Source organism: Antechinus flavipes, chromosome 1, assembly GCF_016432865.1.
Source record: "Antechinus flavipes isolate AdamAnt ecotype Samford, QLD, Australia chromosome 1, AdamAnt_v2, whole genome shotgun sequence".
Taxonomy (NCBI): domain Eukaryota; kingdom Metazoa; phylum Chordata; class Mammalia; order Dasyuromorphia; family Dasyuridae; genus Antechinus; species Antechinus flavipes.
In genome coordinates this window covers 491846437-491871485 of record NC_067398.1, presented here as the reverse complement: position 1 = coordinate 491871485, position 25049 = coordinate 491846437, and the positions used below count along the sequence as shown (strand labels likewise).

At 32.5% G+C, this 25049-nt stretch overlaps 1 protein-coding gene across 3 annotated transcripts in view; it reads right to left on the bottom strand.

Moving 5' to 3' along the window:
* The window catches only part of SS18 (SS18 subunit of BAF chromatin remodeling complex), an 83606-nt gene that overhangs the window by 18232 nt on the left and 40325 nt on the right, over positions 1 to 25049 (bottom strand). For all 3 annotated transcript variants that reach the window (XM_051970316.1, XM_051970318.1, XM_051970317.1), the window contains exons 4-6: positions 18008 to 18161; positions 16099 to 16320; positions 372 to 539 (exon numbers count right to left, since the gene is read on the bottom strand). In XM_051970316.1, coding sequence (XP_051826276.1) covers positions 372 to 539; positions 16099 to 16320; positions 18008 to 18161 — 544 coding nt within the window. The remainder of the gene's footprint in view (positions 1 to 371; positions 540 to 16098; positions 16321 to 18007; positions 18162 to 25049) is intronic.

Genomic DNA, 25049 nt, shown 5'->3' with positions numbered 1-25049 from the left:
AACAACAAAATTAAATGAGATGATGGAACATATAATTGTTTTACTTTTTTCTATTGTCTGAGGAATGTTAGAATAAAATGTTTTTAGAACTCTTTACTGTACACTAATGTTTTTGTGATAAAACTTTTATGTTCTTCCTTCTTTGTTTAAATAAGAAAAAAGAAACAAAGAAATGTATACCACAAGGTTCAAGTCCCCTTAATGATTCTTTTATTATATTTTAGGGAAGAAAAAAATGTTGGAAAAAGAAAAAGCCCAATTTTGCTTCATTATGTTTTAAGTTGAAAAGTTAATTAGAAATGAAAACAATTTAAACTCTTGCAGTTATAATTATCACTATTTTAAAATAATCAAGAAAGCTTCTATATTACCTTGCTGAGGTGGCCTATAAGGAGGAATCTGTCTTTGACCCATCATATGATTTCCTTGATTAACTTGACCCATCATTCCCATTGGAGGCTGCTGTCCTTGATAATGCTGACCACCTCCCTGTGGCATATTATACTGTTGTGAAGGAGGCTGCTGGTGCATCATTGGACCTGAGAAATATATATACCAATTGTATGTAAAACTTTAATCTTACAAAATAGAAATAAAGATAACAGTTTTTATCACAAAAACCTCAAAAGTTTGGCAATTGTTCTCAATAACAATCTTAACTCCAATCTTTCTCCTTTGTATCACTTAATTTAAATCTTCCAAATATGAAGTTAAAATCACATACATTACTAATAATTCAGTTAGACTCAAATGAAAGATCTGAGCACCATAGAATACAAAAAAAAAGATTATCTAAAATTGGCCCTTTTTTCTTGAATTCTTTGTTTACTCAGTATTTTAAAGAATCCAACATATACAAATAACATTGGTTTCATATATTTTTATTATACTATTTTATTTATTTTATCCAAACAATCCTTCTATCAAGACAACCATCATCCCCATAATTAAACAAAGAGAGAAAAGGGGGAGGGAGTTACATCATTTCCATTCTTGGTATTTTTAAATTTCGGTTCATGTTACTAATAACACAAAGAATTTTTTCCATTAGACGAAATATTTGCAAAAGTGACCCACCACTACCCTCTATCACAATCATATTCAGAAACAATTGACTGTACTTTGGATCTTGCAATCACCCACAAGTGTTCCCACTTTCTTGTTTAAAAACTCTGAAATTATTTTTCCAATTCAATCCTATCATTTTGTCATGTTATGTCTCCCTATGCTTTATCACTTCTATTTTTCATCCTCATAAGCACCTCCAATTCTTACCTTTTAGTACTTGACAATGCCGTCATTCTTTGTCAAATTCCATGTTTAACGTCACAAGCCACAAAACTATACTAAATGGATTCACCTCAAACTTAATCTAATCTCAAGTGAACCATCAATGCAGCAGAGCAACTCTTCAGTCCTCCCTAGTTCTCTATCCTCCAAGCTTCCCAAGGAATCCACTTCCTCCCATGTAGATCTCCATTCATACTTAACTTCCCCACCTGGAGACAGTTTATTGCAAGCTCCCTTATCTACCTTCTCTTCATCTCCTGATATTATACTCTACTACTCTTCCAGTCTCTAATGAAATAGTCTTTTGTTCTTCCCAAAGCCAACTCCTCTTTTTAAGACTGCTTAAAACTTTTTCCATTCACAATGTCTTTTCACTGGAGAAATTCTTAAGCAACCCTATCTTGAATCTGAGTTGAAAAAATGGTTTCCAGCACGTTCCCTTTTCTCCAGCAACGCAGTCTCCTTTTTAATTTAGATTTTCAATAACAATGATGAGATTATTTGTTAATAGCCCTCTAATAGTCTTACTACTTCATCTCCCTTTACTCAAATCCACATCCAGATAACAAAGTGATTTTCCTCAATTAAGAAAATTGGTAAGGAAATAAGGTCTTTCCTAGGGACAGCTAGATGGCATAGTGTATAGAGTGCCATGCCTACAGTCACAAAGGTTCATCTTTCTGAGTTCAAATCTGGCCTCAGACACTTACCAGCTATATGAACTTGAAAAGGAAGTCAGTCATTTAACCCTATTTGCCTCAGTTTCCTTATCTATAAAATGAGCCAGGGAAAAAAATAGCAAACCACTATATTATCTTTGCCAATAAAACCTCAAAAGGGATAAAGAAGAGTCAGACACAACTGAAAAATGACTGAAACACCAGAAGATCTTTCTATGCCACACCATCTTTCCCTAAGATGCTATCAATACTACTAGGGCTCCCTATTATCTCTGGGATCAAACAGAAATTACTGTTTGGTTTTCAGAATGACCTTTCATGATGTGGTCCTAACAAATCCTTCCTTCATCATTATAAAGCAATCTCCCTTCCTGCCCTCTGTATGGTCCAGAAAATTGACACTCTTCCCGTATCTTGCACAAGGATGGCACTCAACTCCTATCTCCTTTGTCCCTTTTTCTACTGACTATACTCCAAGTTTAGAGTGCCACCATTCCTCACTGCCAACCCTCAGATTCTCTGATTTAAGTCTCTGTTTAACCTGCACTTTATGCAAAATATTTTTTCATGCCCATCTAATTCTTCTCTCAAAGATTATGTTGCATTTACACTGTACATAACTTATATACACACATATCTATTTGCATGCCGTCTCTTCCATTGCAACATAAGCTCCTAGAAAGCAGGGGCCAAGTTTTTGCTTTTGTTCATATCTCCAGCACTTAGCATAATAATGTCTAACATAATAACCACTTACTGAATATCTAATGACTGGCAACAATTCTGTGAAGTAAATGTTATTAATCTAATATAACCAACTATTAAACAGGGGTTTACAGAGATAAATTAAGTGACTTACCCATGCAGTTAGTAATGGAATGAAGCAAGATTTGAGCTAGCAGCTATCCTATCTGGAATGCACTCCCTTCATCACCACTGGTATAAGACTCTCTCTTTTCTATTAAAGAGTAGCTTGAGCACTACCTTTTACATGAAGCATTTTCTAAGGCTCACAATTATTGGTGGCTGACTTCTAAGAAAAGAGTCAAGATGACAGGATAGAGAAAGTTCTCAGCTGTGCCCTCCAGAGAGTTCCCTCCAAACAACTTTAAAATAATATCTCAAATTCAATTCTGGAAGGGCAGACCCAACAAAAGATCAGAATGAGACACTGTTTCAGGCTGAGACAACTTAGGAGTTCAGGAAGAAAAACATGTTAAATAAGGATAATGACTGGCACAAAATCCAAATGGATGAAATACCAGTGAGAAGATTAGATAAGCCAGAAACAGTAAGGGGACCTGGCAACTGGTCAGGAAGAGACTCCAAGAGACCCCTTTGATAATGCTGGTCACTGGATCAGATTATGTTTAGCAAGAATATTGCCACTTCTGGGTCATACTTAACTATAAGGTAACTCCATTTTCCATAACCAATTCCTAGTTATTTGACTCTATTTAAGTCACTTAACTCTAATTACCCTCCCACCCCCCCCAAAAAAGGTTGAGAAACAAAAACAAACAAAAATTTTAAAATGATGGCTCATATAAAAACTCGAAGTAGTAGATACTGCTCTTTGGACTTCAGTAGGCCACAATATTAAGTAATTATACATTTCCTTCAAGACAAAAGTATTGCCTTGTAATTCCTGTCCCAAAGATGTCTAAAAACTTCCCCTTTTAAAAATAGGTAAAATTAATTTTTAAAACTGCAAAGCGTTTAAAAATAAATACAACGCATAAGACAAATATCAAAAAGGAAGGAAAAACATAATCTAAGCTTTGTTCTTAAGGAGAAAAGTAATTCTAGACTAATTCCCTTGGTGAAAAAGTTCCTGCCACTTATCCTTTATCTTTTGGGATTGTCAGCAGTTCCAATCCCAATGAGCTCAATTACTACTTCTCTTTTCTTCCCTTCTGCTCTCTCTCCTTCTGGTTCTCCCCTCCCCAATATCTTTCAGTATCAAGTCAAAAATTAATGGAGGGGGACAGCTTTTCTAAAGCAAGACTTTTGACCTCTTTTCCTTGAAGCCTTATCCATATTTTTAAAAAGGAACTAAAATTATGACTGTTCAATTTTGATTATTTAAGCAGTGTATTTTATACACATACACACACACACACACACACACACACACACACACACACACAAAGATATTTTCTGTATGGTAATGAAGCATGCTGCAACAGCAATGTATAAGTACTGACCCTTGACCTACTATTAGAAAAAACTGCAATTTTTAAAGCCACTCATATTAAGTAAAAATAAAATGCAAGCATTATAGAACAACAAAATGAAGTAAGATTGCAAAGAAAACCTATTATAACAAACTCCTAAACAAAATGAAGCACTATACAGTTGTAGTATACTGAAAAGCTACTATTCATAATCTTAACACATCAAACTTTTTTTAACATCAAGACAATCAGGGTTGATACAAGAATTTGAAAGATGTCCCTATCACCTCACTTATTCAGATATTGAGCCTGTAGTTATATGAATAGCATTACAAGGACAAGTACTACAAGCGCTGGTCATGCCTTACCAATGTCCTATATTTGTATTGATACCTCACTATTCTGTAACATGTTTCTAAATATGAAATATTCTGAAATGACTTTAAAATGTTATAGAAATTCATTTTATTTCCATTAGAATAGGATACTGAAACAAACTGAGAAGCTGTCATCCAGAAATTAAAAGGAGATTTCTTTAAAGAAGCTAAGGTAAAAGAATAATATTCAACAGGAAGAGGCACTGAGGACATATCCAGTGAATTCAATTAAGCAAACTCTCTTACTTGAGGTGTCCAGCATGATCCATCAAAGAGCAGTATTCTCATGACAAGTAACAGGGAAGTGAAGTCAATAACCTGAGTCTTGTTTCCTGAACTAATGAGTCTTATGGATGGTCGCAATACTTTTTAAGTAGTAGCCAGCATAACTTGTATAAGGGGCCAGGACTTAAAATAGTGCTCCTCCCACAACAAGTGAATGCATAAATTACAAGAGATGTAATATGGTATAATGGCAAGAGTACTGGACTTCGAATTGCATATACATAACATATATTGGGTAGGGGGAAGGGAGGGAGAAAATTTACAACACAAGATTATGTAAGGGTGAATGTTGAAAATTATCCATGTATATATTAAGAATTCAAGCAGAACTATAACATTGTACATAGTAACAGCAATAGTATGATGATCAACTATGACTGACTTAGCTCTTCTCAGAAATATAATCCAAGACAATTTCAAAAGACTCAATGGAAAATGCTATCCATATCTAGAGAAAAAGAACTATGAAATCAATCAGTGCAGATCAAAGCACTACCATTTTCACTTTTTTTTTTGTTTTTCAAGGTTTTCCATTTTGTTCTGTTTCTTCTTTCAAAGGATGACTCTATATAAAGAAATGTTTAACATTATTATTGTACATGTATAATATATATCAATCAAAATGATTACCATCTTGGGGAGGGGAGTTGGAGAGGAAGGAGAAAAATGTGAAACTCAAAATCTTACTGAAAATTAAAGTTGAAAGAGAACTGTTCGGTTCTGCACACATATATTGTATCTAGGATATACTGTAACCTATTTAACATGTATAGGACTGCTTGCCATCTGGGGGAAGGGGTGAAGGAAGGGAAGGGAAAAATCCGAACAGAAGAAAGTGCAAGGGATAAGTTGTAAAAAATTACCCTGGCATAGGTTCTGTCAATAAAAAGTTATTAAAAAAAAAAAAAAAAGAACATATCCAAAATAACTGATTATCATCATGCTTTACAGCTCTGGAGTCTCCATGACAAGAATTTTGTTGTTGTTGTTGTTTTTGAAACTGTTTATATTCACATTTTTCAATTTTTTTATTAAATTGAATCATTGCTCCATAAAAAGAAAAGAAAAGAAAATTAATGTTGACTATATTGGATTTCTTGCTGACTATAGGAGAGGGGAGGTGAGGAAGTAGGGAGAAAAATATGGAAAAAAGTTTTCCAAGGATGAATGTTGAAAACTTATCTTTGCATGCAGTTTGAAAAATAAAAAGATATTATTTGAAAAAGAAAAAAAGAAAAGAATGTTAAGGGGGCTCAGACACTTAATACTTACACTAGCTGTGTGGCCCTGAGTACATCACCTAATCCCAATTGCCTCTCCAAAAAAAAAAAAAAAAAAAGGCAAAATGAATATTGAAAACTATCTTTACATGTAAGTGGAAAAAATGAAATATTATTTACAAATTTGTTCAACTGTGTCTTACTTTAATCTAATTCACTTGTGATTTCATTGGTCCTCTTCAAAAACAAAGTACAAACAACAACCCCTCCTTTGAATAGTCTCCAATTTATCAATGTACTTCTTAAACCACTGAATACAATATTCCAGATGAGGTCTCATGAGAATGGAGTACAGTATGAGTATTTCCTTACTAATCCTGGAAATTATGTTCCTTTTGAAAAATCACAAAATCTTTGGCTACTACATCATACTGCTAACTCACTCTACAATTGCAATCCACTAAAACCACCATATCTTTTTCAAGAACAAAAGCCTCCTCCACATTGTATTTCTGAATTTGTTTCATTGTATCAATGTACAAGATTCTATATTTATCTAGATTGAATTTCATCATTACCTTCAACTCAATATTATGGCTAGTCAAAATCGTTTTGTACCCTGTTATTTACTATGTTAATTATTCTTTTCCAGCTTTATCATTATTTCCAAATGTGATAGACATACCATCTTTTCCTTTATCTAAATCACTGGTAAAAATGTTAGAATAACATTCTAAGGTCAAGCATAAATCCCTATAAGACTTCACAGGAGATTTCCTCCTACACAAATATAGAGTATAGACATTTAACCAGGTCTAAATCCACCTAGTTGTATCAGCATCAATCCATATCTCAACTTCCTCTTCATAAGACTTATATCACAAGATAGATATGGATTGATGTTGAGGGATACTGGTTTCCTCCATAACTGGGCAAAAGGAATACACTAATATAAAATAGTCAAATATATATCCAAGCATACTATATATATATATAAGCATACTATATATAAGCATACTATACAAACACAAAGAAAAATGTGAAAGAGAGGGCATCAAATGAATCTTAACTGACACAACCAATAGAGAGTTGAACACATTCAAATTTGCCCCACCGTTTTGGTGTGGAAATGCATCAAAATGATCAGAGAAACAAAGGAGTAGGAATAGAGAATATGGTGAGAGAGAAAAGCAAAACAAACTTCTTGATCCTGAAATGGGTATAAAAGAAGTATTTTAGTAAAACAGTATCCTTAATTGCTTTTTACCCAATAGAAAATAGCTAAAGTAATTGTAATAATGAATATAATGAAATGTTATTACCATAATACATATTTCAGAAAATCCCATACAGTTTGAACTGACAAAAAAGTGAGCAAAAGTAGAATAAATTTATACAAAGACAACAAAACTAAAGAAAAATAACTTTCAAAGTTTTAACTTAAATCAAGGAAATGAACAACCATGTCTCCAAAAGACCTATGAAAATGCAGATTACACACCTTTTGAAAGAAGTGATGGAGTCATATAACCTAATTTCAAATCTGGCCTCAGAAACTAAATATGTAACCCTGAACATGACCCTGTTTGCCTAAGTTTGCTTATCTGTAGTAAGCTAGAGAAGGAAATGGCAACCCCTCTAGTGTCTTTGCCAAGAAAAACGCAAATGGGGTCATGAAAGCTCAAATATAACTAAAATGCGTAAACTACAATAACTACATTTTTTAGTGTGACCACTGAGTGGATTCAATTTCCTTATTGGTTTTTTTTTTTTTGGGGGGGGGGGAGGAATGTTAAAAGAGTTGGCTTTTTTTCTCTTTCTCTGTTCCTGAAGGAGGGTAAAGAGAGAAAGGTAAAGATTAGCAATAATAGCATCAATAAAACATTTTTTTTTAATGCACAGAGTAGCCTAGACAAGAGCATTTGCACTTCTAAAGAAATGTAAAGATTCATTACATCATAAATTTTTTTTAAGTCAAATGGAGATTATTATACCGAATGCCCTATTTTTTTTTTTTTAAAGATGCAGTCCAATTAATTTAACCCATACCAAGGGTAGAGAATATCCAGCCTGCAGGCTATATGGTAATCATAGGTAAAGATGAGTTAAAAGCTAGGGACAACAACCTCCATCTGCTTGAGCTCTATAAGACGATAATTCTGTAGAACCCACAAATTATGTTATAATATCTCAATGGAACTTGATAGAAAGATTCCCCACTCCTGATCTCTACAAAACCTCTTCTGATGTTCTCAGCCAACAGTAACCTGCTTCCAGAATTGTCTTAGAATTTGTTATAGAGTAACTCTGAAATATTTGCATACATACATATTCTTTCCTCCAAAAAACAGGAATGTTAAGTTAAAATTGTAATTGTTTCTTTTTTTGTCTTTGTATCAATTATTTGTCTTTTTATCAGCTGATACCAAGGTTTTCCCTAAAAACAAAGGACCATATTTTTGAAAAATGATATTCCTCTAATAATAACCATAAAAGTTTTTTTGATTTTACCAAACTACAGTAGTACAGTCTCAGAAAACTTTAAGTTGAAGATTACTAAAAAGACAAGGCATAGAGTGATATAAGACATTTGCTAATTATCACAAACAAGAAGTTACACAGAAGATTTAAGGAAAGAAATGTATAATCAGAAAAAAAGATAATCAAATCATAATAAAGGTGAGACATAAAGCAATGAACTATCCTAGTAGTGCCATGGTATGGGCATGTGTGTATATGTGTATGTTTGTATGTATATGTATATAAATAGTTTCACAAGTACATACATCATGAAAGGAACACCCATACTGATCATAAACTCATAGTGTAGAGAAATATAGTATGTATAAAATGTTTATAACAAAAATTTCAAAATCCCATGTAATTATCAAGGACAATTTAGAAATAATAAAAGAAAAAAAGCTAACTTAAAAATGCAGCTACTTATTATTTAAAAATCACTTTTCCTAATGCCTTTAGTTTTATGTCAAAATCATTTGCAGGAACAGCTTCCCTCTTTCTCCCTATTTTGTATTAAAAAAAAAAAAAATGAAAACAGGTACAAAAAGGAATACTTTCAAAGCATACAGCAGTATACATAACACTGATCACCAGAGACCCCTTTGTCTCTGCTTAGAAGATGGAGGCATTTTTCCATTGTATGTTCTCTGAGACCAAAATTGTCACAATTACTCAGAATTCAACTTCTCGATAGTGTTCTTCTCATTTATGTAATATAGTGAAATAATTTTGTCAATTGTTTTCCTAATAGTGAAAGTTATTTCTCTCTACATTAATAAATACAGGTTTTCCCAGGCTTCTCTGAATTCCTTATTTCTTAAATCTTATTTAATATTTTATTTTTCCCAATTTAATGTAAAAACAATTTTAACTTTTTTTTTGTTTCAAATTCTGAGTTCCAAATCTCTCCCTCTCTCCCTTCCCCTCCTCACTGAAAAGGCTAGCAATTTGACATAATTAAGTATAATAGAGTTCCATTTAAGTCATTCTGTAAAAGAACAAACAGAAAAGAAAAAAGAAAGTAAAGAAAATGTATCTTCCAACTGCATTCAAGCTCTACCAGTTCTTTCTCTGGAGACAGACAGCATTTTTTATGACAAAAGTTCTAAAGAATTGTTTTAAATCACTGTATTGCTGTGAATAGCTAAATTATTCACAGTGTTTCATCATATAATACTGCTATTACTCCTAGTTCTGTTCAATTTATTTTACATCAGTTAATACAAGTTTTTCTGTTTGTTTTTTTTTTCTGAGAGCACCCTGCTTCATCATTTATTAAAGCTCAATGAATTCCATCACAATCATATAAAACAACTTCTTCAGTCACTCCCCAAGTGACATTCTTCAATTTCCAATTCTTTCCCACTATGAAAAGAACAGCTATAAATATATTTGTACATTTAAGTCATTCCTTTTTGTTTCTTATTTTCATGTTTCTTTTGCATCTTATTTTTGAAAGTATAATTTTCTATTCAGTTTTGGTCTTTTCACCTGAAATGCTTAAAAGTCTTCTATTTCTGTGAATATCCGTTTTTTCCCCCCAAAAGATTATTCCCAGTTTTGTGGAACAGATAATTCTTGCTTGTGGTTCTCTTTTATCCTCTGGAATATATCATCTTCCAAGCTCTCTGATCCTTTCATGTAGAATCTGCTAAAATTTGTATTTTCCTGTTATCCTGATTGTGACTGCAAGAAACACGAGTTGCTTCTTTTTGGCTGCTTACAGTATTTCGTTCTTGATCTTGGAGGTCAATAATTCCAAAGAATTCATTTTGAGATCTTTTTCAGGAGGTAATTCATGGAATCTTTCGAGTTTTATTTTACCCTTTGGTTCTAGAATAAAAGGGCAGCTTCCCTTGATAATTGCTTGAAAGGTAATGTCTAAGCTCTTTTTTTGATCATGATTTTATTTTGTTAAATATTTTTTATTTATGTTTTTTATATATAATATATAATTATATATTAATATATAATTAACATTGTATATATTAATATATAATAAATGATATTTATTCTTATGTTAAATATTATCCCATTTGGACCTATTTTTTAAGTTAGTTGTTTTTCTAATGAAATATTTCATATTATCTTCTCTTTTTTCATTCTTTTGATTTTGATTGTTTCTTGATTCCACAAAAAACTCATTTGTTTTCATTTGCCCAATTCTAATATTTAAGAAATCATGTTCCTCAGTAAACTTTTGTCCCTCCTTTTCTATCTGATCAATTCTATTTTTTAAGGATTTCTCTTTAGTGAATTTTTGTATATATTTTTTCCATTTAACTAATCCAGCTTTTTAAGGCATTCATCTCTTCACTGGATTTTTGTAGCTCTTTTACCCATTTGGCCTATTCTGTTTTTTAAGGTGTTTTAGGGTTAGGATTTTGTAACTCCTTTACCAAACTGTTAAGCTCTTTTTTCATAATTTTCTTGTGTCTCATTTCTCTTCTCCACTTTTCCTATCACACTTGCTTGATGTTTAAAATCCTTTTTGAATTGTTTTTTGCCATAAGACCAATTCATGTTTGTCTTAGAGGCTTTGGATGCAAGAATTTTGACTTGGCTATCTTCTTCTGAGTGTGTGTTTTGTTCTTAGTCACCATAGTAGCTTTCAATGGTCAGTTTTTTTTTTCTATTGTTTGCTCATTATTTCAGCCTATTTCTTGACTTTTAACTCTACGAGAAAGTGGAATTCTGCTTCCCAAGTGCATTGGTCGTTGTCCCAAGCATCAGGGATTTTGTGCAGCTGTTTTCAGAAGTAATTTTAAGAGCCTGTAAGTTTTTGTCCTCTTCCAAGGTTGTATGATTAGGGAAAGATGTGTTTTCTATTCTATTGTACAATGCACTGATTTATAAGAGACTATAAGCACTCTTTTCAACTTTGGAACTGTGATCAGGGTCCCTGCTTTCTTGTGGCCACAAGCTCTAGGTGCTAATGCTTCACTTTGCAGTGGGACTAAGACTCAGGACTGCAACCCAGAACCAGGTATAGTCAACGCAAGAGAGTCCTGATTCTGATGTCCAGCAAAGGGATACCTGTAAATCTCCTGACCAGCTATTCCAATCCCCTTATATCTGTGGGTTGAGAGGTCTGGAAAACACCACTGCTGCCACTGACTCAGTCACTCTAAGGCCTGTTCCTGGTTTGCTAGGGTGTAGAGTGATTACTTAAAAGCATTTGTAAGAGTTTCAGGGAGAGCTCAAGAGAGTCAGTGACTTTATACCTCCATTTTGGCTCTACCTTCTTAAATCAATTTATTCAGCTATTCTTCAATCAATGAGGAAGCTACTTTGTTACCAATTCTTTTGATACTATCAGAGTACTGCTAGGAATTTTTTTTTTTTTTTTACTATTTAAAGAGAAATTTCCTCCTGTCATTGACTTGCTTAGAGTGTATTTCAATGTCAATGGGTATAAAAAGTTTAACCACTGGCAAGGAAGTGGAAACTGAGTGGACATCTATCAATTGGGAAATGGCTGAATAAGTTATAGTATATAAATGTTATGGAATATTATTTATTATTCTACAAGAAATGATCAGCAGGATGATTTCAGAGAGGCCTGGAGAGAATTACATGAACTGATGCTAAGTGAAATGAGCAAAACCAGGAGATCATTGTACAGGGCAACAAGATTATACAATGATCAATTCTGATGGGCACGACCCTTTCCAAACAATTAAATAATTCAGGCTAATTCCAACGGACTGGTGATGGAGAGAGCCATTTGCACCCAGAGAGAGGACTGTGGGAACTGAATGTATGTAGATCACAACATAGTATTTTCACCTTTTTTATTGCTGTTGGCTTTCATTTTTTTTCTCTTTTTTTTTTTCTTTTTGATCTGATTTTTCTTGTGCAGCATGATGAATGTAGAAATATGTATAGAAGAAATGTACATTTTATATTGGATTACTTGCTATCTAGGCGAAGGGATAGGGAGAAGGAGGGGGGAGAAAAATTTGGAACACAAGGTTTTGTTTTTACAAGGGTAAATGTTGGAAACTATCTGTGTATATTTTGAAAATAAAAAGCTATTATTTAAGGAAAAAAGTTGAACCACTTCTCTTGGATAGTTTCAAATTATTTTCCAAAATGGAAAATTTTGTCAAAGTTTATTATTTATTATAAGGGACAACTCTCTTGAAGGGCTAGGGGAAGTGACGGGAAAATATAACAGTAAGAATGCAATTTTTGAAAAATGAAAAGTAGGTCAACATTTAAAAAGTCAAGACAGTTGACATAAATTTGGTTGTCATTAACAGTGAACTGAGAGCCAATGGAAGACACAAAATTAGATGGTCTTCTAGGGGGAAGAAGAGTAAGAGAAGGGAAGGAAGATGGAAGGTAAATGGGAGTATAAGAGGAGAAAGAAAAGAGAAATAAGAGAGAAGGAAGAGAGAATGAATGGTAGGAAAGGAAAAGCAAGAAAGGAGAGTTAAGAGAAACTCTAAAGTTTGTCCAGGAAAGGAGAGAAATAAAATAGTAAAGAAGTCAAAAAAAAAAAAAAAAATTAAAGAGAGAAGAAACTAAAATATGTCTGAAGGAAAAACAAGATGAGAAAGAAATTTTAAAGATTCAAGAAAAAAAGGAATGTAAGAAAGTAAAAAAGAAAAACAGATAGTACTTAGGCAGAAAGGAAAGAAGTTTATGCCTATTGGCCTTGATCTCATTAAATCATGAGGTAAAGTCGTGATTGGGGAAGAAATGTGCAGGAAAGTGGGAAGACTGAAAGTACCTACTCCTTAAAATGAGAAAATCCAAATGAGACAAAGAATTGTAAAAGAAATAACTAGCCATATGTAAAGCAATCACAAATATTTCTAGCCAAGTATCCAGCTTTTATACTTTTTATTTGATTGTACAGAAATCTGTGTTTAAAATATAATTCAAAACTATTGAATTTTTTTTCATAAATTTTGTATAGTTCACCTGTCATTATTTAATAGAATTGAGAAGTTCTTTCCTTCTATTAATAAATGCATTTCAAAAATATACTAAATAAGCTAATCACTTCTTTATTTTCCTTATTTCCACTGATACAGTGGAAACATGAAACTATCAGAAAAAAAGTGAGTTTCAACATTGTTTTTGAACTACATAAAATAGAAGCTCTTTAGTTTCTGGTTCTCCTCCTAGTTCCACCATAATTACAGTACAAACACAAACAAGGCATAAGACCTATTTGGGTCTTGAGTTTCCTCATTTATAAATTCTAGGAGTTAGGATAGAGGATCTCTAAGGATCTTTCCACATTTAAATTCTACACTTAATTTTTTTTTTAATTAATAATTTTTGACTAGTGGTAGTTTAAGATTCTTTTGACTTTCCTCCAAAACGGGATAATGTTTAAAAAAGATTTTACTGTCATGTCTTGCTTCTGTGCTTTAACCATAGTTTTTCTAACAGTTGAATTTGAATATAGTTAAAGCTTTACTTTATTTCAGCATATGAAATTCCTTTAATTGATATCTTATAGTAGAAATGGACAACTGAGATAGATCTTCAAGCTAGAAGGGATCTTAGAAAACATCTTATCTGGCCTCTCATTTTAAAAATAAGGAACTGAGAAACTGAGTAACTTCTCCAAGATTATTGTATTTACAATAGCAAAGACAAAATTGAAAAAATCCTCTAACACAAAAACTAGTACAAAAAATTCCAAACACAGATAACTTTTAACATAATATACAATTTGTTCTTCCTGTCCTGCAGTACCACTGCTTCAAATGATCACTTTCATATAAAGCATTTTTGTGATTACAGAAAATGAGTATCTATCTGCATTCAATAACAAGTGAATTCTACAAGATATTTTTTAACTATTTAGCTTATTTGAAAGATCTAGAATGTTGATACAATAGAACACAGTTAATATAATAAGTAAATGCTGAATGGAGAGATAAGAGTAGATGGCTTGCCACAGAATTCAAGGACATAAAGTACTGCAATATTTTAATCAAAATTTCCTCAACAACGTGCTATCTTCATTTCAAAAACCTTTTACCATCTTAACCAGACCTACATGTTGCCATTTACTGCACAGTATATATTTTCTAATGAGGAATTTCTGAAGTTGAGAGCATAAGGTAGTAAATTATTTAAATGCTACAGCTGAAGGAAAAGTCATAAGCATGATATATGACAGTGAATAGAACAATCACTGACTCCTAAGTATAAGAAAAAAGTGGTTATATAATGCCTCAACTTCTTCAAAAAATATTGAATGTTTTCTACATGCACATTGCTACATGCATTATTTTTTGTTTATAAGGTCTTGTGATGAGTCATATCAAACCATGCTACAACAACCACTTGTGTGCACACACCCTACCTTTTCTTAACTATAGGTTTTCTAAGAAGTGTGCCATCATTATTGTAGTTGTTGTCAGAATCATTATCAATTTTCTCGTTCTCACTGCGGGTAATCAAACTGTGTGTAGAAACATCTGAGCTGGCTCAACTCCCTTCTGATCTAGCACTGCCTGGATCTTGCTGTTGCTTTGAACCTTTAAATGACCTAATAAGAAAAAGAAAACATTCCATCATGGGCACTAGATAAATTTGGAAAAAGAGTAGAGTAAGTGCCAGTCTTGCAAAGCTACATTTTGAATGATCTTCCTTTCTTTTTAGCACGTTTCATAAAAAAAATTATCATTCTCATAATTAGTGATAAGACTATATCATTTGACTGTAACATTAAATAAACTTGCAAATTTTGTAAATATTGGTAAATTTTAGCAATTTTTAAAATAAAAATTTGAAAACATTAAATATGAAAAATAAATTGAATTGTATATAATGTTCTTATTTTCCATTCTTTTCCTTAATAAAGGTATCTTTAGAATACCAATATGCCACATGTGGAAGGAGACAATTAGCAGGACAGAGCGCCACTTGCTGGTTTAAAGATATTATTCACATGAATACTTAAATATATATATATATGGCAACTTCATTCTCTGAAGTTGATAGTTAATTTTAATTATATTATTACTAGCTCCTTTAAAAAGATCCAATAATATAGCATCTCTACCACATATTCAAAATAAAAAACAACTGAATTACTATAACAGAAAAAAACAGCACCAGAAAACATTCAGAAGAATCAATAACCAATAATTTTCTTTAAAAAATTCTTATAAAAAAGGCATTTAAAATGGTTTCAATTGCCATAAATAATGAATAATCACTGTTACAAAAAATAATTATCTCAATTTCCTTTTTATAATCAACTGTGAACTAACGAAAATGTGTTATTTTCTAGTTTTTAAAGATAATTAATTCAAAATTAGAAGGTCTTAGGTGAACTGTCAACTAACATCATATAAAAGCAAAATATAAATGGTATATAAAAAAATACAATCTCAAAAGACAAAATAAAAGATTTCTACAATTGATCTCAAATTCAATTGTTTTTATAAATAAATAGTACTGTTCTTGAATTCATTTATGCATTATATGGAAGAATAAAATGAAATTTAAGCTTTAAAAGAATTAAGTAGTAATTCTTTTGGACCTAAAGAAAATAACAACAAAGTTTGTTTACCTTGGTTTGGTTGCATATTCATATTTGGTCTAGGGCCATAGTTTCCCATAGGCTGTCCTTGACTCATTGTCATCTGATTCTGTACTGGCATACTTTGTGAGGATGGCACTGAATGGTTGTAACCTCCCATGGAACCATGATTACTTGAAGGCATGTTCATGGAACTGTTTGTCATATTAAGCTGATTGGGTCCAGGTCCTTGCATAGGCATATGGTTTGGCCCTTAGAAGAAAAATTAAGAGCTTCAGTAAATAGATGGTCCCTTCCAAAAAGAAGTTTTCATAAAATAATACTATGAAATAAAATCATAAAACACAAAGCCAAAATGGAGAATACGGAAAGTGGACTTAATGTAAAATTTACTACTAAAAGACAACTTTCCACCTTTTAATAGATAGAAAGTAAAAGTCAAAAGCACTATTATGCCAGGTCCATCTCTTATCTAAGTTGATCATAAGCTAGATATGTTTGCAAGTACCTGGTTTTTCATTTTCCCCCCTTTATGTCATCTGACAACTATTCAGAGGATACTTCTGCACAGACTCTTAATTTCCTTAACTATTCCAAATGGCCTTACAACAGATTTCATCAAAGACCATGTCAAAGGTTACTTTAGCATATGATAAGGAGGGAAAAGGCTCACATCCAAATGTCTGGTTTCAGAATGTAGTAGAGGTTATATCAAAATTCTGAACCAAAACCTAGACAAAAATACCACAATACAAGTGGTACAATATTTGCAAGCATGTTTCCAATATATTAGCTAATGATAAGCTTCAAAGTAAGATGAAGAGGCAGAGTGAAAGAATCATTTGAACTGTTTCCCATATAAAACAAGTATAGAAAATGATATTATGTGTGAGAAAATTAGGCAACCAAAAGTGAGGCAAATTGGGCCCTCATTCCAACTATATTTGTTGCACTACCTTGAACTAGTCACTTCCCTATCTGAGTCTTGGAATCTTCACCAATCACATGCAGAAGCTAGACAAAATAATCTTTGAGGACCATATGAGTCTGGACCAGTGAATAGGAAAGTAAGCTAGAACTTAGCTGCCAAAGCAATACGCTTCTGAAGTGCCACATGCTACGTTTATCAGGCTGTCCTCACTCTAAATGCCATTTTTAATCAAAATGTGGCTGGATGGAACATAATGTGATCTCTTCTGCTTTCATTTTCTCCTCTACTATTAGGAGTCAGTGACCTAATTAGCCACAAAAGAAACTGACACTCAAAAACTAAAAGGTTTAAGATCACTAATTTTTCAAAGATACTTCAAAACAATTTAATAAGTAAACAGCATCCAATGGCCTGAGAGTTAAGACAACTTTCAAAGGGGATGCACTTACAACAAGGGAATAAAAATACTGGAGCTCTGGCTTATATATAAACTTTTTTCTCACCTTAATGTGTGAGCATGATCTCTCAATGAAAATGAAACTGCAAATATTGCTAATAACATCAATAAAGAATATGAAAAGTTAGTGGCAAATTTTGATTTTTTCTGTTTCTTCCACCATGTTATTTTTTAAATAAAGTTAAAATAAGCCATATCCAAAATGCACTTTTATAAAAATCTATACATAAACAGATAAATCATGGGGCCAATACTTTTTTTTCCCAAAAGCTTTTAAAGCCAGCTACATTGCATGGTTTCAGACAGACTAAATTTAGCCAGTTCTGTTCATCAGAGGAATGCTGTGTGTCAGCTACATCAAAGCCCAAGGGCAGCCTGATAAACACTGAATACAGGTCACGTAGCTCTGTAGCTAACAAACTCTAAGAGAGCTTGTACTCGGGGGCATTCAAAGCAGTTTTGTCATCAACAATCTAGTATCCCTTGAGCCCCCATGTCGTTTCAGTTGCTAAGCAACTCTGGTGTTAATGTCTTAGAAGAGAAAAACTTACCAGGCATCTGGCCGTTCATCTGGTTCTGCATGTGTGGTGCAGGAGGACCCCCACCTACCATTCCATCTGAAGACATGTTGTGAGAACGTGGAGGTGGGGGAGGGCCACTCTGATTCATCCCTCCTGGACCCATAGGCATATTCTGTGTGGGTGGCTGAAAGAAAACAGTTTAGGGAAACAAGAGAAGCGGTTAGTCTAATATATCATGTATACATATGTTAAAACAGTTGCCTATGTTGTTAAGTAAGGATTGAAGGATAAATGAATTTCATATTTCCAATAACTTAACACATCATAATATTAATTTCAGTGACACACATTTAATATTTCCATCAACTTTACATAATGAATAAATTAACATGCATACAACGTTAAGTATATCTTATAACATTCCCCCCCCCCAAAAAAAAATTACACTTAAGGTTTGTTCAGCTTGTTAAAATTTAAAGTAATGATGAAAATAACCAAAAATTTGGAAGTTTCATAACAAGAGACTTTTCCTCATCTATGTAAAACTTCCAACCATCTGTTATTTCTAAAATGCAAAACTGGGCAAAAATAAAACAAATTTAAGGCTTGATCCTCCTTTCTGTCAGTAATACCTACACATTTCTTCCAAGGCCAATAATAAATTTATTTCTGAAAAGAAGGAATGACTAAAAAACTAAGACATAAAGAGCCTTAAAATGTTGATAGTACATTTTACTATTACAAAGGATATATGTGTATGTAGTAAAGGGGAATTTTTTTTTTCTTTAAGCACCAAGGACCTAGCTTAACCCAACACTTTTTGTTGAATACCTCATGGACTAGAAACACATTACTGATAGCCTCCAAGGGTCCAGAGACAGCTGCCTCGAAAGGATGCCTTTGGCAAATTTCCTAATGAAATTGTGAGGAAAATAACTGACTAACCTTGAGAGTTCTAAAAGGGACATAAAGAAAAAGAACAAATCATGAACTGATCTGCACCACCTGGTTTCAATCTTAAGAGATATTTCAGAACAGAAACTTAATGAGTACTTTCTCTAATTAGACTAGCAGAAACATGTAAAAATTAGACTGGCAAAACATGTAAGGAATCCTCATATCTCTATATCCACTTCCAGTTCTTAGTAACCTCTAGGATCATCTTTGTTATTATATATACACAACTGAATGCTTTGCAGAAAGACTAGATGTTATCCTGATTCCATCCCTATAAAATTCACAATATCAAATCCTCACTGTGCCAGAAAATAATGATTCTTACCTTCCTTAACATGATCTCAAAAAAATAATACTGGCACATTTTCCATAAAACTTTAAACTCCTTCCCCAAAATCTGAATCTTCCTTAATAATTAGTATCATTTCATTTTTCAAAAAAACTGAAAACATAAACATTAAATACTAGTACATCCATTATTTTTTATTATTATTTACTTATTTATATCCTTCTCTCCTATCACCATGAACTCATATCACTAACTCTGAAGTATTGATTCTAACCTCTTTTGCCTTTTCCTACCTTCTTCTCCTTAAAAGTCTTAACTCAAAACCTTCTTTCTTTCTGTTTCTAAATATCTCATATGTTATCTGCTTCTACTGTTTCCAATTCCTAATCTTTAGTACCTTTGTGACTATGCTCCCTTCAGGGCTGCTTGGACAATTACTTTTTTCAAGACTTAAGATTTCTTCATCAAAGAATCTCAATTACTACCAAAATTTTATTTGCCAACATTGTAATGAGCTTCCCAAATGTCTGCATCTAATTCACTTTTCTCCAATTAATACCCCACCATCAGCTGGGGTATTACACTACCACCTTACCCTCCTGCTATCACACAAAAACATAAAAAACAAACAGAATTCCTCACTATTCACTTACCCTTCAACTTAACCAGAAGTAATGCTTTTCTTCCTGCCTCTGAAGTATAACTCCTGGGACTATTTTGAATTTACTGCTATTTGTTGCCCCTTACGTTTTACCTTGGAGATTCTTAAATGATGACTCAAAATCTGTAGTTTTATGCCTAGCCTCTGTACCTCACAGAAGGCTAACAAGTAGAGCAGGATAGTTTGTGAAGAAAAAGTAAAGACAATGGAACTAAATCAGAAAAGCATGGTACAGAACTTTGGATTTGGATATTAGAGGATCTCAATTTGAATCCCAGTTCTGCTACTTACTACCTGGGTGACCTTCGGCAAGTCATTTCCCCTCTCTGGGCCTCAGTTTCCTCATCTGTAAAATGATGGGGTTGGATTCAATGACCTCTAAGGTCCTTTTCCAGCTCTAAATCTATGATCCTATGAGAATAAGACAGGAAGATGGAAAAGGAGTGAGATTCTAAAATTGCAGCTATTAAGGGACTTCTCTGTTCCTAAGAAAAATGAGTAAAAATAAACAAATAAACAAAAATTTTTTAAAAAGATTAATTTTCATTCTCTCCTACTATTGACAAAATAGTTATTTTAAAATTTCCCTAACATACACTTTATTCATTAAGCTCTCAATTATTATCTACCTAAAAGCCCTTATAATTGCTAACAATGTAGGGGGGAAATTACAGCAAATCATATCTAAACCAAATATGGTTATTAATAACTGACTAAAAATCCTGCCTTTCTCATATCATAATCACAAAGCCAAAAAGGAATTAAAAATAGCAAAAAAAATTTTGCATATTTTAGCACACTTAAAATATCTTAGGTGAAAACATATACAAATGTACAAACTAATTAGAGGCAAATTGCCTAATAAACATTCATAAATATGAATTTTATAGTTACTAATGTAATTATGATGATTATGAACCACAAAAATAATTCTGCCTTATTAGCTAATATGGAATAGCCTAAATTAAATAATTAGGCATAAAACCAAATCTTGATCTAAATTACCTAAGAATATTTTTTTCATGTCACTTTTTTGCAAAGCATTATTTTTAAAGTAATATAATCTCAGCTTTTGTGATTCATTTGTATTATTATCAATAATATAAATCTCCACAAGGAGGCACCAAAATAACACATTAAGGAATTTTACTATAACAAGTATAGGTATTCTTCAAAATAGGAAATACAATTCCTGTAAGTTTTTCTATAAAGTATAATTATTCATGTTAATAACCATATTTTTCACTAATTTACACTAAAAATTATATGCTCACAGGCTCATTTTCTTAAGAGGATTCTTAGAGTGAGTTCACTTCAGAAACTCATATTAACACAGATCAGCAAACATTTCAAGCACATCTATTCTATTACTACAAGGTTAAAAACATCACTTCTGGCACCACTTCTAGAGCCAGCACCTTACACTTAATGGCCAAAAAAAAAAAAAAAATCAGCAAGATTTTTTAAAATTCCCTAATTACAGGTTTAATAATGCCCATCTAATAAAATCTGTTCTTTTCTTCATAAATTCTGTAACAGTGAAATTTTGGAGATTATTCCTAGCTATTGCAAAAATGTCTCAAAGAATGTTTACATACCAATATTACACTTGGAAAAGGGACAGGGCAAGAAAATCAATAACTGATTCTCAAAACTATTTTCTCCAGTAAATTTAATATGATTATTTAATTCTCCTTCAAATATTTCATACGAATTTCATTCTGTTTAATAGCAGCTGGTGTGAAAAGGAACAGAACTTGCAATAAGGAGAGCTGAGTTCAAATCCCACTCAGCTATGAATTTGGAAGAAGAGGGAATCACAATCTCATTAATTTTTTCATCCATAAAATGGGAATAATCATCATCAGTCCCTACACATCCCAGGATTATGAGGATACAGTTGAGTTAATCTAAGTTTAGCACTTTATAAAACAAAGTGCTGTAAGAAAGCTATCTAGCTATTATAAACTACAGAAAAATAAATTTTGCATTAGTAAAATCTCATCATGTACATAACAAACATGCTTTCAAAACTTCTAACTAGAGAAACAGAAGTTCTTCAAAGGAAAAACTACTAAAATGAAATAAAATGTCCCAAAAGAGAAATAAAAATAAAGACAAAGTTAGTGTACTACTTAGATTTCAAAAATACACAATATGTTGGTTTTCATTTGAACTGATATATAAACATCAAAATTACTTCAAGTATATTTTACCTAAGATGAATTTACAAGTGTGCTTTATATTTATAAACATATTTTACCTGATGTCTTAGTCTCTTAAATATGACTATCACTATTTTAAAAAGTATATAGGGGTACCCATCTTAGGCATAATAATGACATTGGGTAAGGTAAGGGTGTGGGAGCCTGAGGCCTAAGTCTAGGTTTATTCTTTGCTTTTCTTTCATTTGGCCAAAGAAATAACAATAATTGTACAATTCCAGCAGCAATTCTTAAGTCCCAAGACTAATTTGGCCTCAAGTGGGACAATTTGGCTAGACTATTCTTTCTGAAGGATCTTCTGAAGGTTTAAGAATAAAATGCAAGGGCAACTAGATGGGATGGCACCAGCCCTGAAGTTAGGAAGATCTGAGTTCAAATCCAGTCTCAAACATTTAACACTAGCTGTGTGACCCTGAGCAAGCCACTTAATCCAATTGCCTTGCAAAAACAACAACAAGAAGAATAATAAAATGCAATTCAAGAGCAGTGAATAGTAGGCAATCATATAATTAGCATCTCACAGGCAGTGACAATACTGTTCAATCAGCAGGAATAGTATAACAATTTGACATTCAAACCCTCAGAATACAGGCCTTTATCTCTTCTTTATTTTGGGGTCTTAGAATTGTTATTCTTTCTTTTGGGAAATGCACCAAAATTCACCTCTTTCATGAGCTCTTCCCAATTCATAGATCAAGATGGTCTTTGCTATCTCAAAATTGAAGAAAAAAATTGAAACCAGGCTGACTGGATTCACTACAAGTTTATATATGGGTCTTCACTCAGACAAGGCAATCCTTTTGTATTTCCCCAACTGATTTACTATTCCATTTTCTACAGTGCCTTTTCCAAACTTTTCATCCCTCCTCAAACTTATCATGTCTTCTCTTCTCTGCTAAAAAACTTGCTTCACTTTTGAGGCATATAAGATAAGAGTTCCTCTTATCCCCTGTTTATCTCCCATTTGTCCATTGACTGATTCTCTTAATCCCTATGGATTCAATTATCATCTCAGATGATTCTCAGATCTATTTATTCAAATCTTGCCTTTTTCATGGCCTCCAATGCACATTTCCAAACACCTATTTGACTTCTCAAGTTTCAAATATCCCAAACTGAACTCATTATCATTTCCCAAAAATCTTTCCCTCTATTTTTTGAGGAAATGATCTTGGAAGCAAACAATGATAATGATAATTCAGTAAACTGCAAAGTTTACACCAATATTTCTCAATTCTTCATCCTTCAACAACAATAAAGTAAAGACAACACTCTACAACAGTTGTTAAATTTCTTATACATTTTGATGACCTTTTTTTCCCTTTAACTTACCAAAAATGGCTTTTTCCCTTCCCCCATTATTATAAAAATACTCATGTTGGTAATTAGGACTGTATTATTCCACATTTTTCTTCACTATATCTTATTGCTAGTTTCCTCAAACTTTAATTCAAAAACTGATTTAGTAACAGTTACTACTTATTTGTTCTAGATAGATCTAAGCTTTTGTGAACAGCTACACTTGGAAGGAATTGGTCAAGTGAGGGAAAATCTGATTTATGACTTTTTTAAAAAAAAGTTTTCTTTATGGAATTATAACACAAATCTATGGATAATGAAAAATATAGTCTAAAAGTTTCACTACTACAAAATCAGTGTACTAATCAATCACATACTACTTTTTGTACTATGGGGTCTTCTATCAGAAAACGTTCTTCTGTTATTTGGTTTTTAAATTTTATTTAACCACTGTTTTTTCTGCTTTATGGTACAATTTACCACAAATTTATCCTAAGTTGCATTAACTGTTCACCAATCTAAAAAATAAAAATAAAAAAATTCTTTGAGCCTGTTACTTCATGTGTAAGGAAAAAATAATACCGATGGCAAATACCACAAAGTGGCTTTGAAAATGAAGATTTGTACAAAATATTCTCTACCTCTTAAGTCACTAAATGTCTCTCATTATTACTGCCTATATTTCCTTGTGTCATCTATATTTCATTTACATAGTAACAAAAATAACTAAGTTAAGTTGCTTCTTATAAGTAGTCCTAAAATGAGTGAGATTTTTTTAAATGGATAAGAAGCTCTCAATAGAAAAACTGACCCTCTTAACCCTTGTCTTTCATTTAAAACCATAAACTCTTATAAAATCTTTTGAGCTAATTAGGATCAGATAATATTATATGCACTACCATAATAGTTATACTAGTTAGAAACATTAAAATCCAGTGCTCAAATCTAATAAGGCCCAAGAAACTCTACTGAGCAACGTAGGTGACAAAGTGGATAAAAACATGAAGCCTACAATCAGGAAGACTAGTTCAAAACTGATTTCAGACACTAAATTTGAGACCCTATTTAATTCACTTAAATTCTATTTGCCTCAAAGACAGTTTCCTAGAATGTAAAATGAATATAATTAAAGCACCTACTTCGTATGATTATTGTGAGGATCAAATAAGATAATCACTATAACATGCTCAGCACTGAGCCTGTCACATAGTAAGCACAATATAAATGGTTACTATTATCATCTTCCATCAATACAAAAAATTAGAGATGTTGCTGTTTTTTGTACTTTATTCTTGAAGAGAACCATGACTTCAGGGAATTGATGCCATGACATATAAGAGAATTGGATTTAAGTGAGGGTGGGCTGGGCAAAGTTATCAGTCACATTGTCTCATCTAGAACCATCTGCGTCCAGTGGCAAGATATAAACCAGGATAACTCAGATGGCCCGGGATGCAGTGGGAGACCTTGGCTTTTTTAAACTAAAGACTCTGATTGCATCAATGGTCCTTTTAGGGATTAAAACCTAGGTAAGAAATGAGGCAAAGAACAGCCTCTTTTACCTAGTCCAAAAAAAAAAAAAAAAAAAAATCAGGAAGGGGAAGATAAAAGAAAAACAATTGCTATTTACATTCACTGAGT